The 20,882-nt window shown below is 37.2% G+C and overlaps 2 protein-coding genes and 2 non-coding genes across 4 annotated transcripts; 3 read left to right on the top strand and 1 right to left on the bottom strand.

The window, feature by feature from the left end:
* Window positions 1-925: 925 nt before the first annotated feature.
* LOC145225192 (B9 domain-containing protein 2-like) lies at window positions 926-2,781 on the bottom strand. The gene has a single exon (XM_080091872.1). It carries the CDS (start codon window positions 2,343-2,345, stop codon window positions 1,818-1,820), a length of 528 nt encoding a protein of 175 aa, XP_079947998.1. The 5' UTR covers window positions 2,346-2,781; the 3' UTR covers window positions 926-1,817.
* A 361-nt stretch (window positions 2,782-3,142) lies between these two features.
* Window positions 3,143-20,623, top strand: LOC145224453 (intraflagellar transport protein 122 homolog). The gene is made up of 26 exons (XM_080090943.1): window positions 3,143-3,321; window positions 3,727-3,878; window positions 4,213-4,291; window positions 4,359-4,435; window positions 4,499-4,565; window positions 5,083-5,229; window positions 5,595-5,670; window positions 5,895-6,089; window positions 6,539-6,769; window positions 7,385-7,525; window positions 8,122-8,259; window positions 9,268-9,432; window positions 10,148-10,386; window positions 11,717-11,870; window positions 12,197-12,358; window positions 13,017-13,183; window positions 13,710-13,881; window positions 14,635-14,737; window positions 14,981-15,121; window positions 15,442-15,539; window positions 16,122-16,225; window positions 17,905-18,070; window positions 18,433-18,544; window positions 19,414-19,607; window positions 20,085-20,246; window positions 20,397-20,623. The coding sequence occupies exons 1-26, from the start codon at window positions 3,260-3,262 to the stop codon at window positions 20,496-20,498; spliced, it is 3,606 nt and encodes a 1,201-aa protein (XP_079947069.1). The 5' UTR covers window positions 3,143-3,259; the 3' UTR covers window positions 20,499-20,623.
* On the top strand, window positions 8,987-9,105 carry LOC145225514 (5S ribosomal RNA). The gene has a single exon (XR_013859914.1). It is a non-coding gene; the product is annotated as a 5S ribosomal RNA (ribosomal RNA).
* LOC145225513 (5S ribosomal RNA) lies at window positions 11,160-11,278 on the top strand. The gene has a single exon (XR_013859913.1). It is a non-coding gene; the product is annotated as a 5S ribosomal RNA (ribosomal RNA).
* Window positions 20,624-20,882: the final 259 nt, after the last annotated feature.

Below are 20,882 nucleotides of genomic sequence, written 5' to 3'. Positions count from 1 at the left end.
CAGAACAGGATGAGGTTTTACAACAGATTAAATGAACGGAACATTATTACTTAACAATAGCTCGGTAACAAGCATATTATTACGTCATTGATGGATGTGTCAAAAAGCCATTATGTTATACCTTGTCTGTATCTGTTACTACCTCTGATAAGGTTCATGTATGGAAATCCTACTTCCGTTAAAAAAGTATTTGCCAACCTGCCACATACTTCAGTGATAGTTAATATTCTGTTTATTGCACTACTTTGATACACTGGGATTTGCAAGAATGAGTAGAACTGTCAGATGATTTTTGCTCTGAAATACCGTTTATCGAACGGCGATGTGACGATAGTATTGCCCTCCCCTGTATTTTTTCCTGCGGACGCCCATGAGTCTACCAAGGTAAGGGGTGACTGACGGGATGACCACAAGATCTTTCGCTACCCCGCACGCATTATGCTTGTGTTCACATATCCTTAAAAGAGTACTACTGGCGATTTCTAACCTTGGTTTGGTCCGCCCTAACTTTGCTGCTACATTTTGTATTTTGTTTATATTCCAAAAAAACAGCGTATATGGACTGATCAGTAAGGACTAACAACCGAAAAGCTTACCCTATATACCTATCATCTTTGTTCATACAAGACACTCAAAGCGTCATGCAGCTACCAATATGATGTCGTTAAAAATCGTCATTCGTAAATGTAAAATTTCTCATCCCAACGTCTGACAACTAAAACAGCAGTGTCAAACGCAATACGGTTCGAACGGAACTAATTAAACTGCAGCGTTAGGCTTCAAGAAATACTGAATAGCACTACAATGCAACATATGTTTTAGCAACTGACAGATTCGTGGAACGGAATTGTATACAACAGTGATTCGTAAGTGGTACGAACTTTTTTGTGAACGTCTTTTTCATCCCCCTTTGTACACTTTTGAATCCATTTTTTAAGTGTCGTTTATTTTTGTAATAACTAAATGTTTTTGTACAAAATAAGGAATTTTTTTCAAGAAACTAAACAAGACATTGTTCTTGTCAGAGAAAGAGTAGAACACTCTTTATTACCAGCAGTCGTGTAGGTTAGAATGTCAAAGAAAGTAAAAGACACAACTGAGGATGCCATCATTGCAAGTAGCACTTTATCCCCAACAAAACGGTATAAATGGGAATACAAAAATATATGTAGTGACAAATCTAATGTTTGCAGCAAACAAGGAAAAAAAATAATTTTATGTCCAACAAAGAATAATAAAAAGCACTTCAATAAAGTGTTTCATTTGTAATTCAAAATGTTAGTTCTGTTTGCATAATTTTGTGGTAGTAAAATAGATCAGGGGTGTGCAACCTTTGTTACTGTGGGGCCAAATATAGTTGTCAAAATTTGATCGCGGGCCGCACCTGTGTATAACACAAGGTGATTTCCCTTTGTTGACTACCAAATATGCTTAACTACAAATAAATTCGCATTTGATTGTAGTCACATTTTGTCAGGTCGCAAAAAATAGCACCGGGCGCATCAATCTGCTCGAAAATATATAGTAGTTAAACTCGTTTGCCAGTGCATTTGAAATCCAAGCATCACTGCGGGCCGCACAACCTTTAATCAAGGGCCGCATTTGGCCAGCGGGCCGCAGGTTGCACACCCCTGAAATAGATGACTAACCAAACATGTGTGTTGATAGTGGAAGCACAAATCCACTTTATTTATCCCCAAACCTTTGACAAAGTATATGCTGTCACAGTGTTAGCATTACTACAAGAACCAAATGCAAAAAGCACCAAAACAGCTAAAAAAACAATCTTATACTTGCACCATTAAAACAAAGTCAATTTAACACTCAACACCATATTTGTCAAAGTTTCTGAATATAAGATTCAGTTTTAAGTGCACTTTTCCCATTGCAGTGGTTCGAAGTTTGTACCGATCTGCTCCACTGTAAATCAAGTCAGCGTTCTTTAGCTGAGGACATCCTCCAACAAAAAACTGAGTCAATTCCTCCTGCATGGTACCAATGGGCCTCCAAGTAACACATTCAATCTTGTGGGTGCCTGGTGATGTTGGTACATGAACAAAACCATAACCATACAGTTCACTTCGGCCTAATGAATCTTGATGCCAGACCTGAACATGTATCCGAGGCCATCCTTGGAGGCCTTTAGCAGCGTAATGAACATCGATTGGATGTGACCAGTATGCAAATTCCTCGTTTTCGGGGTTGTCTACTTGAGTTTGACCCTCTTTCAATCCAGCAATAAGTTTCCATGCACCACCAGCATGAATGCCCCACTTGCAAAACAAGCTGTGTTCAGGAAATTCACTCGCTCCCACCAGCTGTCCAATAATGTGAACTTCTGCCATGTTTACTTGTGCTTTAAACAGTGCTCATAATGATAGGTTTACACTTTGAGGTGATCTTAAACACAAAATAAATGGAAATTTGGTAATTTAATGTTGATAGAGATAGCTTATCATCCAGCACATATCACTTAACAAAAACTAAACCATGATAATTGATGTCCAAAATGTATTATTAACTAGATCAAAAGATATCAGCACCATGCACAAATACCAAATGAGGGCATAAAAACAAAACAACAATGAATGCCTAAAACAAAATTCACACCCACTAAGTACTTATTCAGATCTATAAGAATAGCTAGCCATAAAAGTCCAACAAGATGTTTGAAGTGCCTCATATTTTTACACAAAACGTTGGCAAACCGTTGTACAAGTTTATCAAAAAACGTACTTAGATATAGATCGGATTTACGTACAAAAAGAATAAACCCGCAAGTTTCTACGACACTTTTAATGCAAGTTTTGTACAAAATTTTAAACATTTTTGACGGTCGTCCATTCATCCAAACATCATCGAGGAAAAATCTTAAATCCAGCGGTTTTAAAATATTAACCCTTTGTGTTTAAAACCAGTGTCTTTTGTATTAATGACTTTTTTATATACTTGTTTAAAGCATTTCACATCAATAACTATTACAATAACAAAACTTGTTTATTTAATGGTTAAAGATTTTGTGTGTTTAGTAAATTTTGCACTTGTTTTAAACTATTTTGTACTGTTTGAAAGAAATAGAAACATTTCTTTAGGTTAGGATTTTTATGGTCATGCATGAATGATCGTTACCAACAACTAATTGTGACAAACGTTGAAGCGAAATTCTTTGCACAAGTTTTGTGTTTTAGGCATTTATTCCGTGTGATTGAAACTATTTGGTTCACCTTAATTGGAGGCTCATAGGCAGAAAAAGGTGAAAATGAGGACTACGCCTCTCTGGGCGGATAACGTCGGGGACAAATTAAAGCGTTCCACTGTTTGGTAAGCTGTTTGGATTTTAGTTTTGTTTTCATTATAAATTCTCTTTTGGAAAACTTTACTGAAATGTAACTATTTATGAAACAGAATAGCAAGATATTGTGTGTTGGCTAGTATTTTGAAAATTCTTCAAAGTTTTCAATGCAACAATTGAACCAAAGAGTGTCAGATTTAATGTTTTTGGAACTTGTAAGACTGGATTGCTTCTTCTTACCTATAGCGTATTGTTATGAAAATAATAATTTTTGAGTATGTAAAGGTATAGCATTTGGTTTCGGACAGGATTATTGACATTTGTAACTATGAATCTTAAGAAAATATATGTAGATTTTCAAACAGTAGAACCAAAGAAAGGAAATTCATACAAACATAGATAATTAAAAAAATAGGTTGTGTTCTTTTTTCTAGCATTTATGCTGTAGCATTCAAGCCAGATGGATCCCAACTGCTTGTTGCAGCAGGTACAAGAATTCTTGTTTATGATCCAGCTGAAGGAACTCCATTATCACCATTGAAAGCACACAAGGATACAGTGCAATGCTTGGCATACTCCAAAGATGGTAATCTTTGTTTACCGATAAATCCTTTAGAGTAAACCTTTTCGTATTAATGAAATCTCCTTTTAAGAAAAGCAATTGCGATGATTCAGAGTCATTAAAATCAGATCCTCTTATTAATGCTTAGAATTAAAAAATATCTGCTTCCTTTTGCACATATTGTTATTGAAGAAGGTTAAAATGCTAAAATAAAAAAGGCCACAACAAGGCAGATAATATGTTTATTGACTTAGGTTTGAAGCTAACAACTATTAAAACCTTTGCTTATCACAGCTTGAAACTTTAGCAACATTTTAGCCTATGATAGTTCATGTATATTTCTATTTTATATTTTCAGGCAAAATGTTTGCTTCTGGTGCTGCAGACAAGTCTGTTATCATTTGGAATGACAAACTCAGTGGTGTTCTAAAATATGTGTAAGTACTAAGTACATGGGGCAAGTTTTCTTATGAATTAAACACTAAATCTTTTTGATTGATTTAGACATAATGACAGCATCCAATGCCTATCGTTTAATCCACTTGCAAATCAGTTACTATCCTGTGCAGAAAGTGACTTTGGTAAGAACACAGTTTGAATGTTTTGCTCAAATTAAGCAAACTAACTTGACATTTTATTCTCAGGTCTGTGGGCTCCAAAGCAGAAATCTGTAAACAAACACAAAATAAACAGTAGAGTTGCATCCTGCAGGTAAGTTTATAATGTTTAAAGTTGCAAATCTGAATATGTTTACACACTGGGTTGCCACTTATCTTCTTCACAATATTCTTTGCTTTGTATTTTTAAAATTACTACTGGTGCTTAGTTGTGCATGCCTTGCAAATAATTTTACCACGTATGCCTGTGTGGGGAAAAAAAGTTTAAATTGTTTTTTAGCCATTCGAGAAAGGGTATACAGTATACCTTCGTTAATCCAGACCTGTGCGGATCAAAAATTTGTCCAGATTAGGCGAAGATTTGGACTAACTGATGTCAATTAGTTCAAGCTTTATTACTTATTTGTACCTCAAATTTTGTTCAGATTAGGCGAAAATCCAGATTAACTGAATCTGGTTTGACTGAGGTTAACTGTGCTAAAACTTGATATTATTACTGTTTATATTTCAACTTGTTGCCTTAGTTAAGCCATGTTTATCAACATTACTTTTAACTATGATTGCTGGAATGTTGGTTTCTGCCAAAATTGAAACACTTACTAACTTTGCAGTTGGACTAATGATGGCCAGTATTTTGCACTGGGCTTAATGAATGGAGTAGTCAGTATCCGTAGCAAGCTCGGTGAAGAGAAGATCAAAATTGAGCGACCTGGCGGTTCACTTTCACCGGTTTGGTGTCTGCGATGGAACCCAGATAAGTAAGTCGATTTTTCCGAGGTTGGTACTTACCGAGTAGGTTTATTAAGTTAACAAATGAGCAGCTTTTGTTTACAAACATTTAGTTACACAAAAATTTTGAATGTTTTTACTTTGCTTGATTGTTTCTATGTTTTGCTTTGAAATACAATTTACTAGAGTTCTTTTTTTAACAAACCATCATAAAATTTACATATCTTAATGCAATTTGACAAATGTATTCAGAACTCAATTTGGAAATGAAAAGTTTCAGTTTGCAAAATTGGTCTTGGTTTGATTAGATCTTAAGCAATATTTAGGAACATGTACTTCTCTATAGTAGGATCAAATGCATTTCATTTATATTTTGGTGTTACTTATATTTTAGGGAGAACTCCAAAGACTGCCTTGCTGTTGCCGATTGGGGGCAAAACTTGGCATTTTATCATCTCAATGGAAAGCAGGTAAAAAATTGACTGAATTTTTGAACTGTTGTATGCCAGAAAGTACTCATAAGGCCTTGGTCCCATGGCAATTAAACCAATATCTGTTGTCTTTATGATTGGCCACGTTATCCCAATTGTGCTGTGGATAAAGATAGGGTTCTAAAGTTTCGTTAACAAAAGCATGTGATGTGAAAAAGTGTGAAATTGTTTCATTAACATGCTGGAACACTTTTAAATTGTAGATTGGAAAAGACATTAAACTGGATTATGACCCTTGCTCACTTCAATTTTTCAATGAGGGAAAATACCTGATTATTGCTGGGGCAAATGGAAAGTCTTCTCTATATTCTAAAGAGGGTCAATTTCTCGGGACAATTTCAGACTCCAATGCTGGTTGGGTTTGGTCTGTGGCTTGTCAACCAAACACAAATGTTGTAGTAAGTAATTTATGTTTAAACATTAAAATGTGTTCATGAAGTACAGTATAAAGTGGTAATGCTGTGCTTGTGATGACAGTTTTAGAAACAGTTTTTATATTTTCTGATCTTTATGTTGAGATATTAGCATTGACCATTTGACTTATTAGAACAAAATCTATGTTTGCTTTCAGAGCAAGATCAGTTTTAATTGAATTAGAATCATGTATTACTGGTTCTTATTTTTTAATCTACTTCACTAAGCAATAAATTAAAAATGAATAATGCTTAATTCTGGTCCAAATTAAAAGGCTTGAAAAAATTTTCTACAGGTATTGTGTATTGTTACAAGCATCGTTTGTCCAATATACATTATGAGGCATTATTTGCTTGGTGTTTGGCCAAACTGAAGTTTTAGTCCCATTCCTATTTCCTTCTCTATTAAAATATAGTTTTTTTCACCATCTTAGGTTGTTGGTCATCAGGACGGAACGATTACTTGTCATAGTGTAACTTTTTCAACTGTTCACGGTCTTTACCGGGATGTTTACGCCTTTCGTGAGCGACTCACTGATGTTGTGGTGCAACGGCTTAACTCATCTATCTTGGAAGCAAATGGAATGGAAGAAAGAGAATCGCGGATCACCATCCAATGTCATGATATTGTAAAGAAGATATCAGTGTACAAAGACAACCTAGCGGTCAGTATTTTACTCAAAAACAGCAGGAAACTATGTACATATTTCTATAATAATACTGTGATGATTAGGGTTGGCCTATGTGTGCACTAACTAGCAATCTGTTTGTCCAGGTTTACTGTCATTTTTGTCTGAGTTGGTTCAATTAAATTTGTTAAATGTCAATAAATCTCAAAATTAACATTTTGAAAGTTTTTCATGGTAACTTCTGCTTTAGAACTTTTTTTTTTTCAACTTTTTGCATTTTATTTTGCTACGTAATTTAAATCCTATTGCTGATGATGGCATAGGCATTTTGCGAAACGTTTGAATATTTTAAAAGCATGTCGTTTTCATGTCTATTTGTCCTGTTACAATCTTTGTTAACTCAAATCTAGAGTGTTCCTAATAAGAAAAGGGGGTCTGAGCCAAGTAATTAAGTGCCCTAAGTAACTTTTGGTGGCTAGCTTAAAGCAATAGTAGTCTTCACTAGCAGAATTTGTTTTTGAATCACCTATTGAGAACAACTTTATACTTGAAAATTTTACTTCTGTTTTTACATTTTTCTCCTTCAAGATTCAAGAAATTGCTCTAATTTGGATCATTAAAAGGGACTAATTTGCTCATCCTTTTCTACAGGTGCAGCTTTCAGATCGTATTGTTATATACAAGATGGTTAACGCTGAAGGAACGTCCTACTACAAAGCTGTCAACAAAATCATGAAGCAGTTTGACTGCAATCTCTTGGTGGTTTGCATGATGAATATAATCCTGTGTCAGGTAAATTGTCTCAATTTTGTCTCTTTTCAAAAAACAAAACAAGCATCAAGACAGTATACCAGGGGTCGGCAACCGTTTAGTCGACGCATGTCAATTTACTTGTTGTTTCCATGTTAATGACCTTGCATGCTAACGTTTTTCTAAATAATAGTGGTTCGTGCCAGCAGACATCAATAACAAAGAGAAAGCAGAGTGTTTTGTGCATGTAAGGCTGAATTTTAAGACAATGGTATGATAAGATCTTTATCCAAGCAGTGTAGCAGGTTAAGTTGTAACTTCAATCGCTTGGCGTGCCATGAAAAACTACCTAGCGTGCCAACCTTAGCATGCATGCCAGGGGTTGCCAACCCTGCAATAGATGATAAGTAAGCTACAGACAGTACCCACTGTTTCGACCTATAAGGTCTCTTCAATGAAGCTGGCTGCATGACATATGCTATGGCTGCACACTCCAATACTGCCTTTGCCTTGTCACCAGCTACAAAAACGAGTAGGGTGTTGAAAGTTTATGCTATGATATGTTATTACCAGGGGCTGTGGCAGATTTTATTTGTTTTGTCTGTTAGCAGTAAAAAATACTTTTTGTTCTATTTTAGGAAAACCGATTGACTTGTTACTCCATGAGTGGTGAAAAACAGAGGGAATGGACATTGGAAGCAAACATTCGTTACATTAAAGTCATTGGAGGCCCATCGGGTCGTGAAGGACTCTTGCTAGGCTTGAAAAACGGACAGGTAGGGCCTTACTCAATTCTTGGCAAAACCGAATTTATTTGGGCGAATTGGCCTTTTGTGTAAAACGTATCTTTTCTGCTTTAATCAGATACCACACAATCTTTCAAACTACGCCATAACTAAAATCGCGTCAACCATTATGATTCTTAAGACATAATCATTTTTTCCAACCGTTTTTTAAAAATATTCAGTAATTTTGGTGGGCTGGAAACCATGGCCGAGGCAAACTGAAACCCTACAGAACTAAAATGATAATGAAACATCACGATTTGGCTGTTAGAAAAATTTATGTTTTAGTCAATATTGTAGCCTATAACTTCGCGTGGCGTCAAAAATGATTCGGTTGATTCGGCCGAGTTTATTCAACAAAGTGCCGAAAATTCGGTTTCGACCTATCCCAAATCAATTAGCTTCGGTACATCGTTACTTTTAACTAAACTACTTTTTCAGTAAATGTTTTTTTTTACAATTTCGGTAAAAAATAGTCGTTGTGTTTAAGCAAGCGAACATGTAATTGTAATCAATGTCATAGTATCGTTCTTTTGTAAAAAGTTGTGTTATTGTTTGCTCTATTTTTCTCCGTCGAGTATGATGACGTAGTTATGACGAAACGAACATTACTCGCCAGAAGTTGTACTATTGTAGTTCCCAATGGTATCATCTTTGTTTTTTGCCCAAAAATTATAATAAGTTTACATTTATAAACGGTCGTTTGGCGGCAGCGATTGCCTACGACCATACCACGTTGAGAACACCCCATCTCGTCCGATCTGGGAAGTTAAGCAACGTCGGGCCCGGTCAGTACTTGGATGGGTGACCGCCTGGGAATACCGGGTGTCGTAGGCTTTTGCCTTTTTTTCGTTTAATTCACTTTTTCACCCAGCTTATGCTTGTTTTGTCAGTTTTATTGAAAAATGAATCGAAAAATAATAAGTTCAATTTTTTTCTTCAAATTCTGGTTGCTTTTGAAAGGTAGGTTAACATGATAAAAGTTTCTTAATTTGGCAGGTGCTGCAAATATTCGTGGACAACCCGTTTCCTATCGAACTTCTGCAAATAGCGAGTGCCGTGCGCTGCTTGGATTTAAGCATGTCACGTGCCAGACTGGCGATCATCAACGACAACTCGACTTGCCTTGTATATGACCTGGCCACAAAGGAACTTCTTTTCGAGGTAAGATATTCCTTCGTTAGGTCTTGTCAGAATTTTGTTCAAAAAGTATGTTTTTATTTACGAGTAATGTGAGAGCCTTAATGGAGCCTAAGTCATCGTTGCTTAACAAGTTTGCATTGAAATTCGCCATGTTGCTTGCATAAACTTTAAATACAGCGCTAGAATTCTTTCCGCGTATACGTATACGTATATATATATATATATGTTCTATTATTGTTCGTACCCTAGCATGTACTAATAACAGCTAGGGAAGGACCAAATCTACAAATGTTTTATTTCGTCGAACATCGAGCATTTCACGTTAATGATCGGTGCATTATGACGTCACAAACATTCTCAATTCCACGCTAGTTTTGTGGCTTTCTAGGTCCCGTCACCGGCGACGCGTTAAGCTGCATAGGCCCCAGAAATGCACATCTAACGCATTTACAGTCTTTTCTGCTCTTGGATACACTTTCTAACACTAGTTTTGTATGTTAGCATGGCATGAATATGCAAATTTAATGCCCGAGTCATTTTGTGCAACTGCTCGGTCGAGCACCGAGCATCAAAAAAGCTATGCTCGGTACCGAGTAATCGGGTCCTGGCTCGGCTCGGCCCATCCCAAAAAACAGGCACGTTCTTCCTGCAGGGTTTATTGTGAACTGAAAATAAAACTGTTGCGGGAATTTATATCAAAATATACTAGATAATGTTGAACTCCCTTTAAATGCAGGAACTCAATGCAAACAGCGTCGCTTGGAACACTCAGAACGAAGACATGCTTTGTTATTCGGGCAAAGGCTTTCTCGGTATCAAGGCCGGGTCTTTCCCAGCCCAGCAACGCCGAATGAACGGGTTTGTCGTCGGTTATTGTGGGTCGCGCATATTTTGCCTTCACATCCATGCTATGAAGTCAGTGGACGTACCACAGTCTGCACCGATGTACCAATATCTAGACCGCCAAATGTACAGGTAAATTTGAACATGTGGTGTTGTATTTGGAGAACATGCGTTAATGCAGCGGTTCCCAACCTTTTGCGGATCGCGTACCACCTTTTTCTGACGACTTTTTGTATGGCTACGTACCATCTGAACCAGTGTTTCTTAACCTTTTTTGCGCCCTTTGAGATTTCATAAAATTTTCTCGTACCCCCTGTCTACAATGGCCGACGGAGTAAATAAAATTGTAATAATAGGAATTAAACTCAGTGTATTTATAACTTGGGTGTTGAATGCATGCATTAAAAAAGCATTGTATGTAGTACAAACTAACCCGTGCTAGATATATAACAAAGTAACTTGTTACGCATTCTTATTTCACCCTGCATGCCGTGCCCCCTGCTTTGACGCTTTGTACCCCCAAGGGGTACACGTACCCCTGGTTAAGAACCCCTGACCTAAACCCTGTTTGAATGGATAGACCAAGCGAGATGTCTATTCTTCTTTTTGACTAAGCTAGCATATTTTTGAACAGCAAGGTTAACAATTTCCACCCCATGGTTTGATTAGTTATGTCAATTAAGTTGCAATCCTTTCATCTGACTTGCGTACCACTTGAAACGTCTAGCGTTGGTATAGATGTAATCACAGTAAAAGCATAATTGCAAACCAAATTTCGTTGAAAAAAGGTAAAAATGAGTTCTTTTATGTGTCTTTCACCAACCTGGACCATATGCAGGTCACGGAGATAGCCAGCCTGTGCGTTTGATATAATATTTATAAACGGTCGTTTGGCGCAAGCGATTGCCTACGACCATACCACGTTGAGAACACCCCATCTCGTCCGATCTGGGAAGTTAAGCAACGTCGGGCCCGGTCAGTACTTGGATGGGTGACCGCCTGGGAATACCGGGTGTCGTAGGCTTTTGCCTTTTTTGCGGCTATCTGAGACGTTTAAATCGTAAAATACTGAGTAAAATTTTAATCTTTTCGATAGTTACGATCCAATTAAATAGTGGTTACTTGTACAAGAGTTTGACTACACTGGTCAAAAATGTATTCGTCGAAAAAATGAATCACAAAGAGTAATATTGTGACTTTCAATAGGAAGGGAGGCGATTGACTTGCAGTCTTTTATTTTTTTGTTTTTCTCTTCATATTTAATTTGTTGTTTTTCGATTGATAAGACATATAAAGCACCGCATTGTGATTATGAAGGTAATAAGACGCGACATGGGTAAAAAGAGGTTAGAAACCACTACCAAACCTTAACCTATTTGGCAACATGTAAAGTAGTTTTTTATTTCAAAAAAAATGAACAAAGAAACTGATAATAACAATACAAAGCAATGTTTTTCAACAGCGAAGCCTACAAGATTGCTTGCTTGGGTGTGACTGAGACTGATTGGGATCACCTGGCACACAAAGCATTGGAAGGTCTTAATTTCGAAGTTTCTCGCAAAGCTTTCACTCGAACAAGAAATCTACGATATCTCGAACTCATACAAACTATTGAGGTATAACCTAGTTGTTATAAAAATAGTCCATAGATTATTGGGAGCGTAAAGTCACGGAAGATGCTTTGAAACAATTACGATTATCTTAAACTATCTCTAAATAATCTTGACGTCATGACACGACCATTCAAATTACATGCTCGAAAATTTATAGCCTTGTCCGTAACAAATTAAAATTTCTTTTAATTTTTTTTCGATTAAATTGATCGTATTTTCGTGTCAAACAGTTTTAATGGTTGGTAAGTGTGCATATGGTCTCTACAATAAAAGCTCTGTAATGAACTTTAATCTTAAACCTTCAATACGAGGCTGTTTTTAATTTACAGGACCGGCAGCGTCGCGGGGAGACCAGCACAGATTTGTTTCTGGCCGATATTCACGCATACAGAAGTGAATTCAACGAGGCTGCAAAACTGTACAGAAAAGCCGGACATTCTCAAAAAGCTGCGGACATGTACACCGATCTCCGAATGTTTGAACTTGCAAAGGTGGGTTACTATAGCGCTGTTATTAATTAGGTAGTTTGAGAAACATAACCGGATGAACTACCATATAATAAAATAAACCATGTATTTACTTTCTGCTACATGTTTTGTTAAGTTTTGGACATGTTTGCCAGGAAGCACCTTGGAGTTGTTCATTAGTTTCGTTAAGTATTGATAGTAATGATGTATTGCTTATGTTTGAAAATGTACATTGTATTTTATGCATCGTCAGCGGCCTATTCAACTGAACTTTATAATGTTTTCAGAGGAAGTTTTAATTCTTGCTGTTGTTACAGAGTTGCAAGCAGGTCCGAACCCAGTCCTATAGCCCGTTATTTAATCAAACCCGACTTAGGCCCAAAAGTTAAATTTACAAAGGTTAATTTAGGACACAAATGTTACCTAGTCTAAAGTCCAGTCTCAATCAAGTCAGTTTCTTTCAAACCTTGGCCCAATCCACCTTTTTTTCAATTTAACGCGAAATAGGCCCAAAAGTAGGTTAGTATGAAGTAAAAACCGTGAAACGTTTCTTTCAAATTTGGCGTTACATTACTTATTGCACTTCTAACCCCTTGCCAAACAATATGGACTTAAGTATATTTCAAGCTATATTTTCCTTTTTTATAGGCACAGCCCTAAACTTTAGCTTTCGATTTTACAGGAATACATGGAGCTAAGTGACCCCAACGAGCACAAGCAGTTAATGGCAAAACAGGCTACCTGGGCACAGAGCACCAACGAACCACGAGAAGCTGCGAAGATGTATTTGGCTGCTGGAGAGAATCTTAAAGCACTAGAGATAATTGGAGAGCATGGATGGACTGACATGTAAGTGCTCTGGCCATGCATAGATTTGCTTACAAATTAAGCAAACTAATGCTACTTGTATACTTGGGAACTACAATAGATAATAGGGATCAGACTATTCGAGCCATTGCATGAGTACGTACCGATCAAACAGAATCTTCCAAGCCTTATGTAATAACTAGAGAAACAATCACCCTAAAGTAAAGGCCGAGTTAGAATGCATTGAAGAATAGGCAACACGGCGACAAATATATTGTTACGTCATGTTTATGTGACGTCATAAGTTGTTGGGCGCGTAATAGCCAAGCAGAAAACTTGCAGTTTTTATACCAAAGATTTGAGCTGCCCTTGGGGTCACATAAACCAATTTTGTATTACATAGTAACATGTGCCCAACAGTTAACTAGAGGTTAATAACATTTTGAAACATGATCTAATGTCTCATCTCACAGAGCCCAAAGGGGTTTTGCATTTTGGAGCAACATGTGCGCAACACTTAACCTTAAGGTCAATAACATTTCAATGGATTTCTTATTATGTTTTACAGGTTGATTGACCTTGCCCGAAAATTAGACAAGGCGGACCGCGAGCCTCTTGCCCGTTGTGCGTATCACCTTAAACGCTTGGAACAGTACGCGTATTGTGTAGAAGTTTTCAATAAAATGGGAGATCGCAGAGCAGTTGTTCAACTTCATGTCGACACGAGGAACTGGGATGAGGTAGGTTTAAGCACAATTTTTTGGCCAATTACATGTGCAAAATTGATTTATGGCTTATGATATGCTACAATTGTTCAAACAAATATTGACAACTGTGAAGTCATAAACCTCTTTTCGCCATTAGGAAAACGTTTTCGATCAAAATCGGTGTCTTGTCATCAAAGTTTCGACAATGATGAAATGTGCTTTATTTATACAGGGTTGCCATCGACATGGACCCCAAAATAAGGACAACCGAAGAATTATTTTTTTAAACGAAACGAAACAAACTTTTTAAACATTTTTTGGCATTTAAATTAATGATTCATGACATATCACATGCCGTAGTTCGTAGAATATACTTTGTGCATCTCATGACAGCTCAGGTCTAGGTTTACTTTTTCTTGTGGCGGGGATTTGACTTGTAAATGTTGAAAAAGGAAAGGACTCCAGTCAAAAACAAGGACAAATCTTAGAAATAAGGACGGCGTGACAACCCTGTATATATATAATGCAGCGAGTTTTGTTAAACAAACGCACCTCTCCCAACGGTCGAAAGCAGAAACGTTTTGTATCAGGAGTACAAAATTCAATGATAAATGTGTGATGTGAAAATGCACCAAGCACCTCAAATTACAGAGTATCTAAGTGTGAGCCACACAGAACACTTTCTTTATTCAGTGCCATATACAAATATTTTTTTTTATTCGCAAAAATACATAGTAACAGATATGACTCATTGTAAGTTTTGATGTCAATGTAAAATTTTTACAGGCATTCGCTTTAGTTGAAAACAACCAGGAATACAGAGATGACGTTTATGTTCCATACGCTCAATGGTTGGCCGAAAACGACAAGTTTGAAGAAGCACAGAAAGGTGGGAATGTATTTTGTTTTGTTTTAAAGATTCTAAAGCATTTTTAGTTTTAGTTGATTTTGAAGATACGCAATCGTTTCTACGAATGATTTACAAAGCACGTTGGTCTATTTCGAAAACGAAATTTTCGTTGCTGTTAAATATATTAGTCGGTAAATCGTCTTAAACTGTTTTCTGCCGTAAAATTATCTGCCGTGTTTCGTTGTTCTGCATCTTTTGTGTTATTTTACTTTTCTCTTTAAGCGTTCCACAAGGCTGGCCGTATCGACGACGCATTGCACGTTCTAGAACAGTTGACCGAAAACGCAGTGACTGAAAGTCGCTTCAATGACGCCGGGTATTACTATTGGATGCTTTCTATGCAATGTGTGGACATCGCTGATGGTACGTAGTTATAAGTTTCCAAATTATTGTTAAACTTTACTCAGTAATATCTTTGCCATTAGTTCTTATCAATTTAAATTTAAAGGCTATTTACTAGACGGGTCCTAACCCCTGCCACAAATTTTACAACAGTATTAGGCGAATGTTATGAGGTAAGATGCCCTTTTTGCTTCCATGTATGTGGCGTTTGAAGGGCTAATAAATTTAATCGAAATTGGTACCATCGGGTATATTCCTACTCCGAACAAGTCAATAATATATTTCTATTACATTTTGTACATGTATATTAAATATATTTGTAAATATGTGCTATGTTACAGAACAACCATTAAGGCGAACGGAGATGTTGGCCAAGTACAGAAAGTTCCAGAAGCTTGCAGAAATCTACTACGTCTACCATTCTATTCAGCGATACACGGTAACTATGCCACCCAAATTAACTAGAAGTGTATAAAACTTGATAAACTACATACCATAGTTATTCTGAAAACAATCGGGCACACTGATACGTTAGTTAGTGCTTCAGTTTGTAACTGTATGTCATATATCCGGTTGGTATATATCACACCGCAAGTGTAAAGGTTTTATTCTTTCGTGTAAACTGTTTTACCAATAAAAGTGTTTGCGATCTCCCATTTCAAATTGTAGCTGGATTTTTAAAGTTGTAACATTTTTTTACTGTGATCTAACCAAAGTTTTTTTGGCACGTTTGTACCTGTGGAAATAATTGCGCACCTACCTTTAAACCTTAGCCAGATTTTAAAAGTACAGCATCTTTCGTCGATTTACCATAGTATCGTTCAAGGGTCTCGCATTTCACCTGGAAAACAAATGGAAACAAGCGCTACACCCTTTAACTTTTAGTAACATTTTAAAAGTATAGCATTACCTCATGAATGAAAAGTCAACCCAGAGAAAAATTTGTCATAATATTGACCAGATATATAAAGTGCAGTATCTTTCGGCTTTCGTAAATTTCGTTTTTTTTTCTATTTCACAGGACGAACCCTTCACTTCTCATCTACCAGAAGCACTCTTCAATATTGCAAGGTTTCTTCTTCACAGCATATCAGGGGGTTCCCCTCCTAAGGGCGTATCTAGGGTGTATCCTTTCACTTAAGAGTTTAAAATACAATATGCGAAACGTACTTGTAGGCCTCTGTATGACTTGCTTGAAACTTAACTAAAAGTCCCCATTTTTTTTTCATTATATTTATTATCAATGCGTTTTGATTAAATTAGTGGTTCCCAACCTTTTTTGATGAATTCCTCCCTTAACAATTCAAAACATCTCCATTCCTCCCTAATACACTACATCAGCGGTTCCCAACCTGTGGGTCGCGACCCCAACTGGGGTCGCCTGACAATTTGCTTGGGGTCGCCTAAGGCAGGGCCTGTCAAACATGCGGCCCTCCAAGGGTTTTTGTACGACCTGCGAAGTAACTTTTATAAGTTTTTTTTTACTCATGCGAAATACCCTGTCAGACCAGTGAGTTTAGATGACACAATCATTCTCTACTAGCGGTATATGCAACGTTTCAGTAGGATGATCGAAATAGCCCACCTTCATAATCAACAATTGCGATTGTTGCGTCATTGTATGCCATTGTTTTCGCAGAAAGCAATTAAGCACAGTTGGTTCTTTCACACCGCGCCACTGTATATAATGGCAGTAATGAACTTTTTTCTTTTAAATCTTTAAATTTTTGTTGTTGTCATGTTACATTATCACAATGTTTCAATAGTGCGCCCCTAGACTTACTTCAAAGTTTGTTTTTGACCCTCAAGGTTGTTTGAGTTTGACACTCCTGGCCTAAGGCATGGTTCCCAACTTGTTTTAGGCCAAGGACCACTAACCCCAATAAAATAAATACATTACATTTTAATTTAGAGCCTACTAATTTTTGACCTTGGGGTCACCGCAACTTGGCAAATGTTATTATGGGGTCACGGCACCAGAAAGGTTGGGAACCGCTGCACTACATAGTATATGCTAAACCATACAAAGGGCATTGAAAATTGGGTCTTTTTTGAGGATGTGCCAAAACTGCAAATATTCTGTTGGGTCGAGCACGCTCGGTACATTATGACGTCACAAAAAATCTCCTTTCTACGTTTTAGCTCTACAAGGTCTCTTGCGTCACCGGCGGTGTTTTATTAAGCTGTACATGCCCTTTAAGTACGCGTTTTTTTACTATCTTCTAATACATTTGAAAAATAATTCGTTTTTGTTCATAGACACCCTTTAGAACGCTAGTTTCGTATGTTAGCAGGGCATGAATATGCAAATTTAACGCGCAGGTCAGTTTTTGCAACTGCTCGGCCAAGCACCGAGCATTAAAAACAGCGATGCTCGGTCAGGGTACTCGGGTTCTGGCTCGGCTCGGCATATCCCTAGTCTTTTATTAACTTTACAGGTGATATTCCTAAAGATTAAATTGTTATTTAACCACATGTACAAATTAAAGTAAATTTCTCCCCTCAAGTTTTAAAATGTTACCCCGGTCGGGAAACACTGGGTTAGGTGGTCGATCATTAGGCTTAGTATATTTAAAAACACAAAATTTCGGCAAATTATAATACGTCTTTATAGGTTTATGACATACTTTTGTTGTAATGTCAACAACCCATAGTATAGGAAGAATTTATTTTTCTACAAATACTTCTCATTTATTAAATAAAATTAAAACATGCAAAAGTTTTGAAACAGTTTTACAATTTGTTTGGTGGTAATGGTATTAACATAAACATTATGTCCTTGACCTAACCCGTTCTGCCCAAAGTGCAACACTGTACGCGTTGGCAAAGCAAAGTCGTTCGTTGGGAGCTTTTAAGCTGGCCAGGTTTGCATACGAGAAACTCCACACCCTGAAACTTCCATTCCGTTTCCAAAATCTTATTGATCTCGGCTCTGTGACGATTCGATCAAAACCTTACCAAGACAACGAAGTAAGTATGGGTGATACTTTTCAATCACAGTAAATTGCGTTTTTGGTGTGTCTGCAAAACAAGTATGCTGTTGTTTTCATAACGTTTTTTTTTCACAAACACCGATACAATTTTCAAATTTAAAATATCGGCTAGATTTTTGTGGACATGCAATATTGAATTGTTACCAGAGTTTCAGGTTAGAGAAAATGCTTCTAAACATGACTGACAATTTTAGTTCGTTACGTCATACTTATATGACGTCATGACGTAAGACATTGTTAGGTGTTTACGTCATGTGTGACTTTGTGATGCCATGGCGTGTTAATACCATGAAGTATTGATTACGTTTAGGTGTGTAATAGGTAACTGTTTATGTACAGGATCTACAACCAATGTGTTACCGTTGTTCCACTACCAACCCACTGCTTAACCCACAAGGCAGTTGTTGCATCAACTGTGGACAACCTTTTGTGTTTTCATTTTCGTCATTCGGTAAGTTGACTGGTGCCTCGAGAACCAAATTAATTGTTTTATTTGCGTCCAACTGTTTTGTTTTAGTTAAGTAACTGAAGTCAAGTGGTTGTTTTTTGGAATTTAAAGACGAATAAAAGTAACAATCAGCTTTCCTTGCTTGTCGCATGGGCATGCTTTTTTGTATGTGGTTACCAATAACCAAAATTCCCTTTCGTTGTGACCGAATCCCCCTTTTTCGCGTTTTTAGCTTCTCTGTTTTAAATATTACGTCAGACATAAAAGACACAATAACAGACTAGTTGTCATGTTAAAAACAAATACAAGAATATCCAAAATGAGTATATTTCTTTGAAGAAAATTACTCTCCAGTGCATAGGCGTTTACATTTATATGTTTTGTAAATTATACTTTGTGTATTATTTGTCAAGTTGAGCATATTTTGGTCTAGGACAGTGGTTCTTAACCGGTGGGAAATTTCCCACTAGTGGGAAATTTAATGTTTTTAGAGGGAAATTATGTGAGTCAGAATCACCAAACTCGGGCCCGTGGGTTGAAATTAACCGTTGAAAAGTAATTTAATACAATATTTTCCGCAACAACATGTAAGATTAAGATCACTTAGTTTAACAAGGCGCATAAAAATCCAAAAATCGTTTGTTACGTCACATAAATTACAACTTTTTTTGTTAATGTTGAGCACAAAACATCACCATAAAAATAACAGAGGGGGAAATTTGAACTTGGTAATTTACTTTAGTGGGAAACCACACCAAAAAGGTTAAGAACCACTGGTCTAGGACTTACAACTCATGCTCGTTGCTGGATTTTAGGGATCTATTTTGCTCATTCTTTAGGCTTATACATGAAAACAGTTTCTGTTCTTACAGAGGTTCTCCCTTTGGTCGAGTTTGTACTGGAGGAAGGTATAACAGACGATGAAGCAATTCAATTGGTCGGTTCAGGGCAGCGCAGACAAGTTCGGGCCAATCACGATTGGCAGAATGACAGCAACACGCAGACGTTACGCATGGATGAAGACGAAGATGACGACCCATTCACAGCTCAATTGTTGACCTTTGAGGTTTGTTGTCATGGCAATGACCGACGGTTTAAGGGTCAGGTCGTATTATGCAGCTGGTTGTTTTATGGGTGACAGTCATGGTTGTATATAGTGTTGCCATGCTGGCGCTTTTAAAGCCCAATTGGGCTCCTTATAAGCATCGAGTTGCGGGTTGCGCTTTTTAGTGGGTTGTCAAAAGATCCATTTTTGCTGTTTTTCCATGCATTTTATGTGTCTTTACAAGTAGGCATTAACAGTTAAATTGGGCTAGTTTTTGATTTACTTTCTAGTTGTAGTTTTTGAGAATTTGACCTGGCAACACAGGTTGTAGATTCCAAGCGTACTTCACAATAGTCTGCAATTACAGTTTTCTGGACTTGTATATATTAACTCACAATTTCGGTGCTTAAGTCATCCCAGTGTGTAAAAAAGCCTTGACCACAATTATCACAGAACTGGTCCAAATACGTTACTATTTTTCTGTTTCTGCTTCAACAGGAAGGGGGTAAATACATGCCAGTGGTTGTGAACAGAAATGTGCTGCGTTCAATACCGAGACGCGAAGTGCTGATTAGGCGCTGGCCATGTCCGTTAAACTTCCAGTACTTCAAGAACTTAATGCCAGAAGTTGCTGTAGCAATGTGCGAGTCATGTTTTCAGGTAAGACATCTAATTCCTATGTTAAACTTTTCCTAAGATTATAAGATTTATAAGCAGCTTAAACTTTTTCATGACCTTTAAGCGTTAACGACTATAAAAAAATTAGTGGCACTATAGAAATCATATGTATTATTTTTGATTTCTATGTAGATGTTCCACGCAGACGATTACGAACTAATGGTGCTGCAAAAACACCACTGTCCCTTTTGTCGTAAATCTTCTGACGCAATCGCTGACAAACCGGAAATGTAATACCCCACTGTGACGTCATTGGCGTGACGCAACCAGCGTGCTGCTCCGGTGTTGATTTTTATTAGTACTTCGCGACGTAAAATTATTATTGTTGATTCTGTAATAAATGTAGCAAATATTTTTAATTTTGGTTTGGTTTTTGAAAAAATATTTTCCAACGTTCAAAAGGCCTGGCGTACTAGGATTTATAAATAAGTGCCGTGGTTGCTGGTCTGCATGGACGCTTCATGGCTGATCCCTTGTAAGTGTGTATGTTCTGATTAATAGGCGAACTGGTGATACCCTACTACGAAGCTGACATGCATACCAGGCAGGCAACGGCGCTTGTGATCCAACTTTCGGCAGGTGCACCGCTGAGCCTGTGTAGCTCAGTTGGAAGAGCGC

The sequence above is a fragment of the Phallusia mammillata genome, chromosome 4, assembly GCF_965637545.1.
Source record: "Phallusia mammillata chromosome 4, kaPhaMamm4.hap1.1, whole genome shotgun sequence".
Taxonomy (NCBI): domain Eukaryota; kingdom Metazoa; phylum Chordata; class Ascidiacea; order Phlebobranchia; family Ascidiidae; genus Phallusia; species Phallusia mammillata.
Note: the sequence above shows the minus strand (reverse complement) of the source record. Positions and strands in the feature narration are given on the sequence as shown.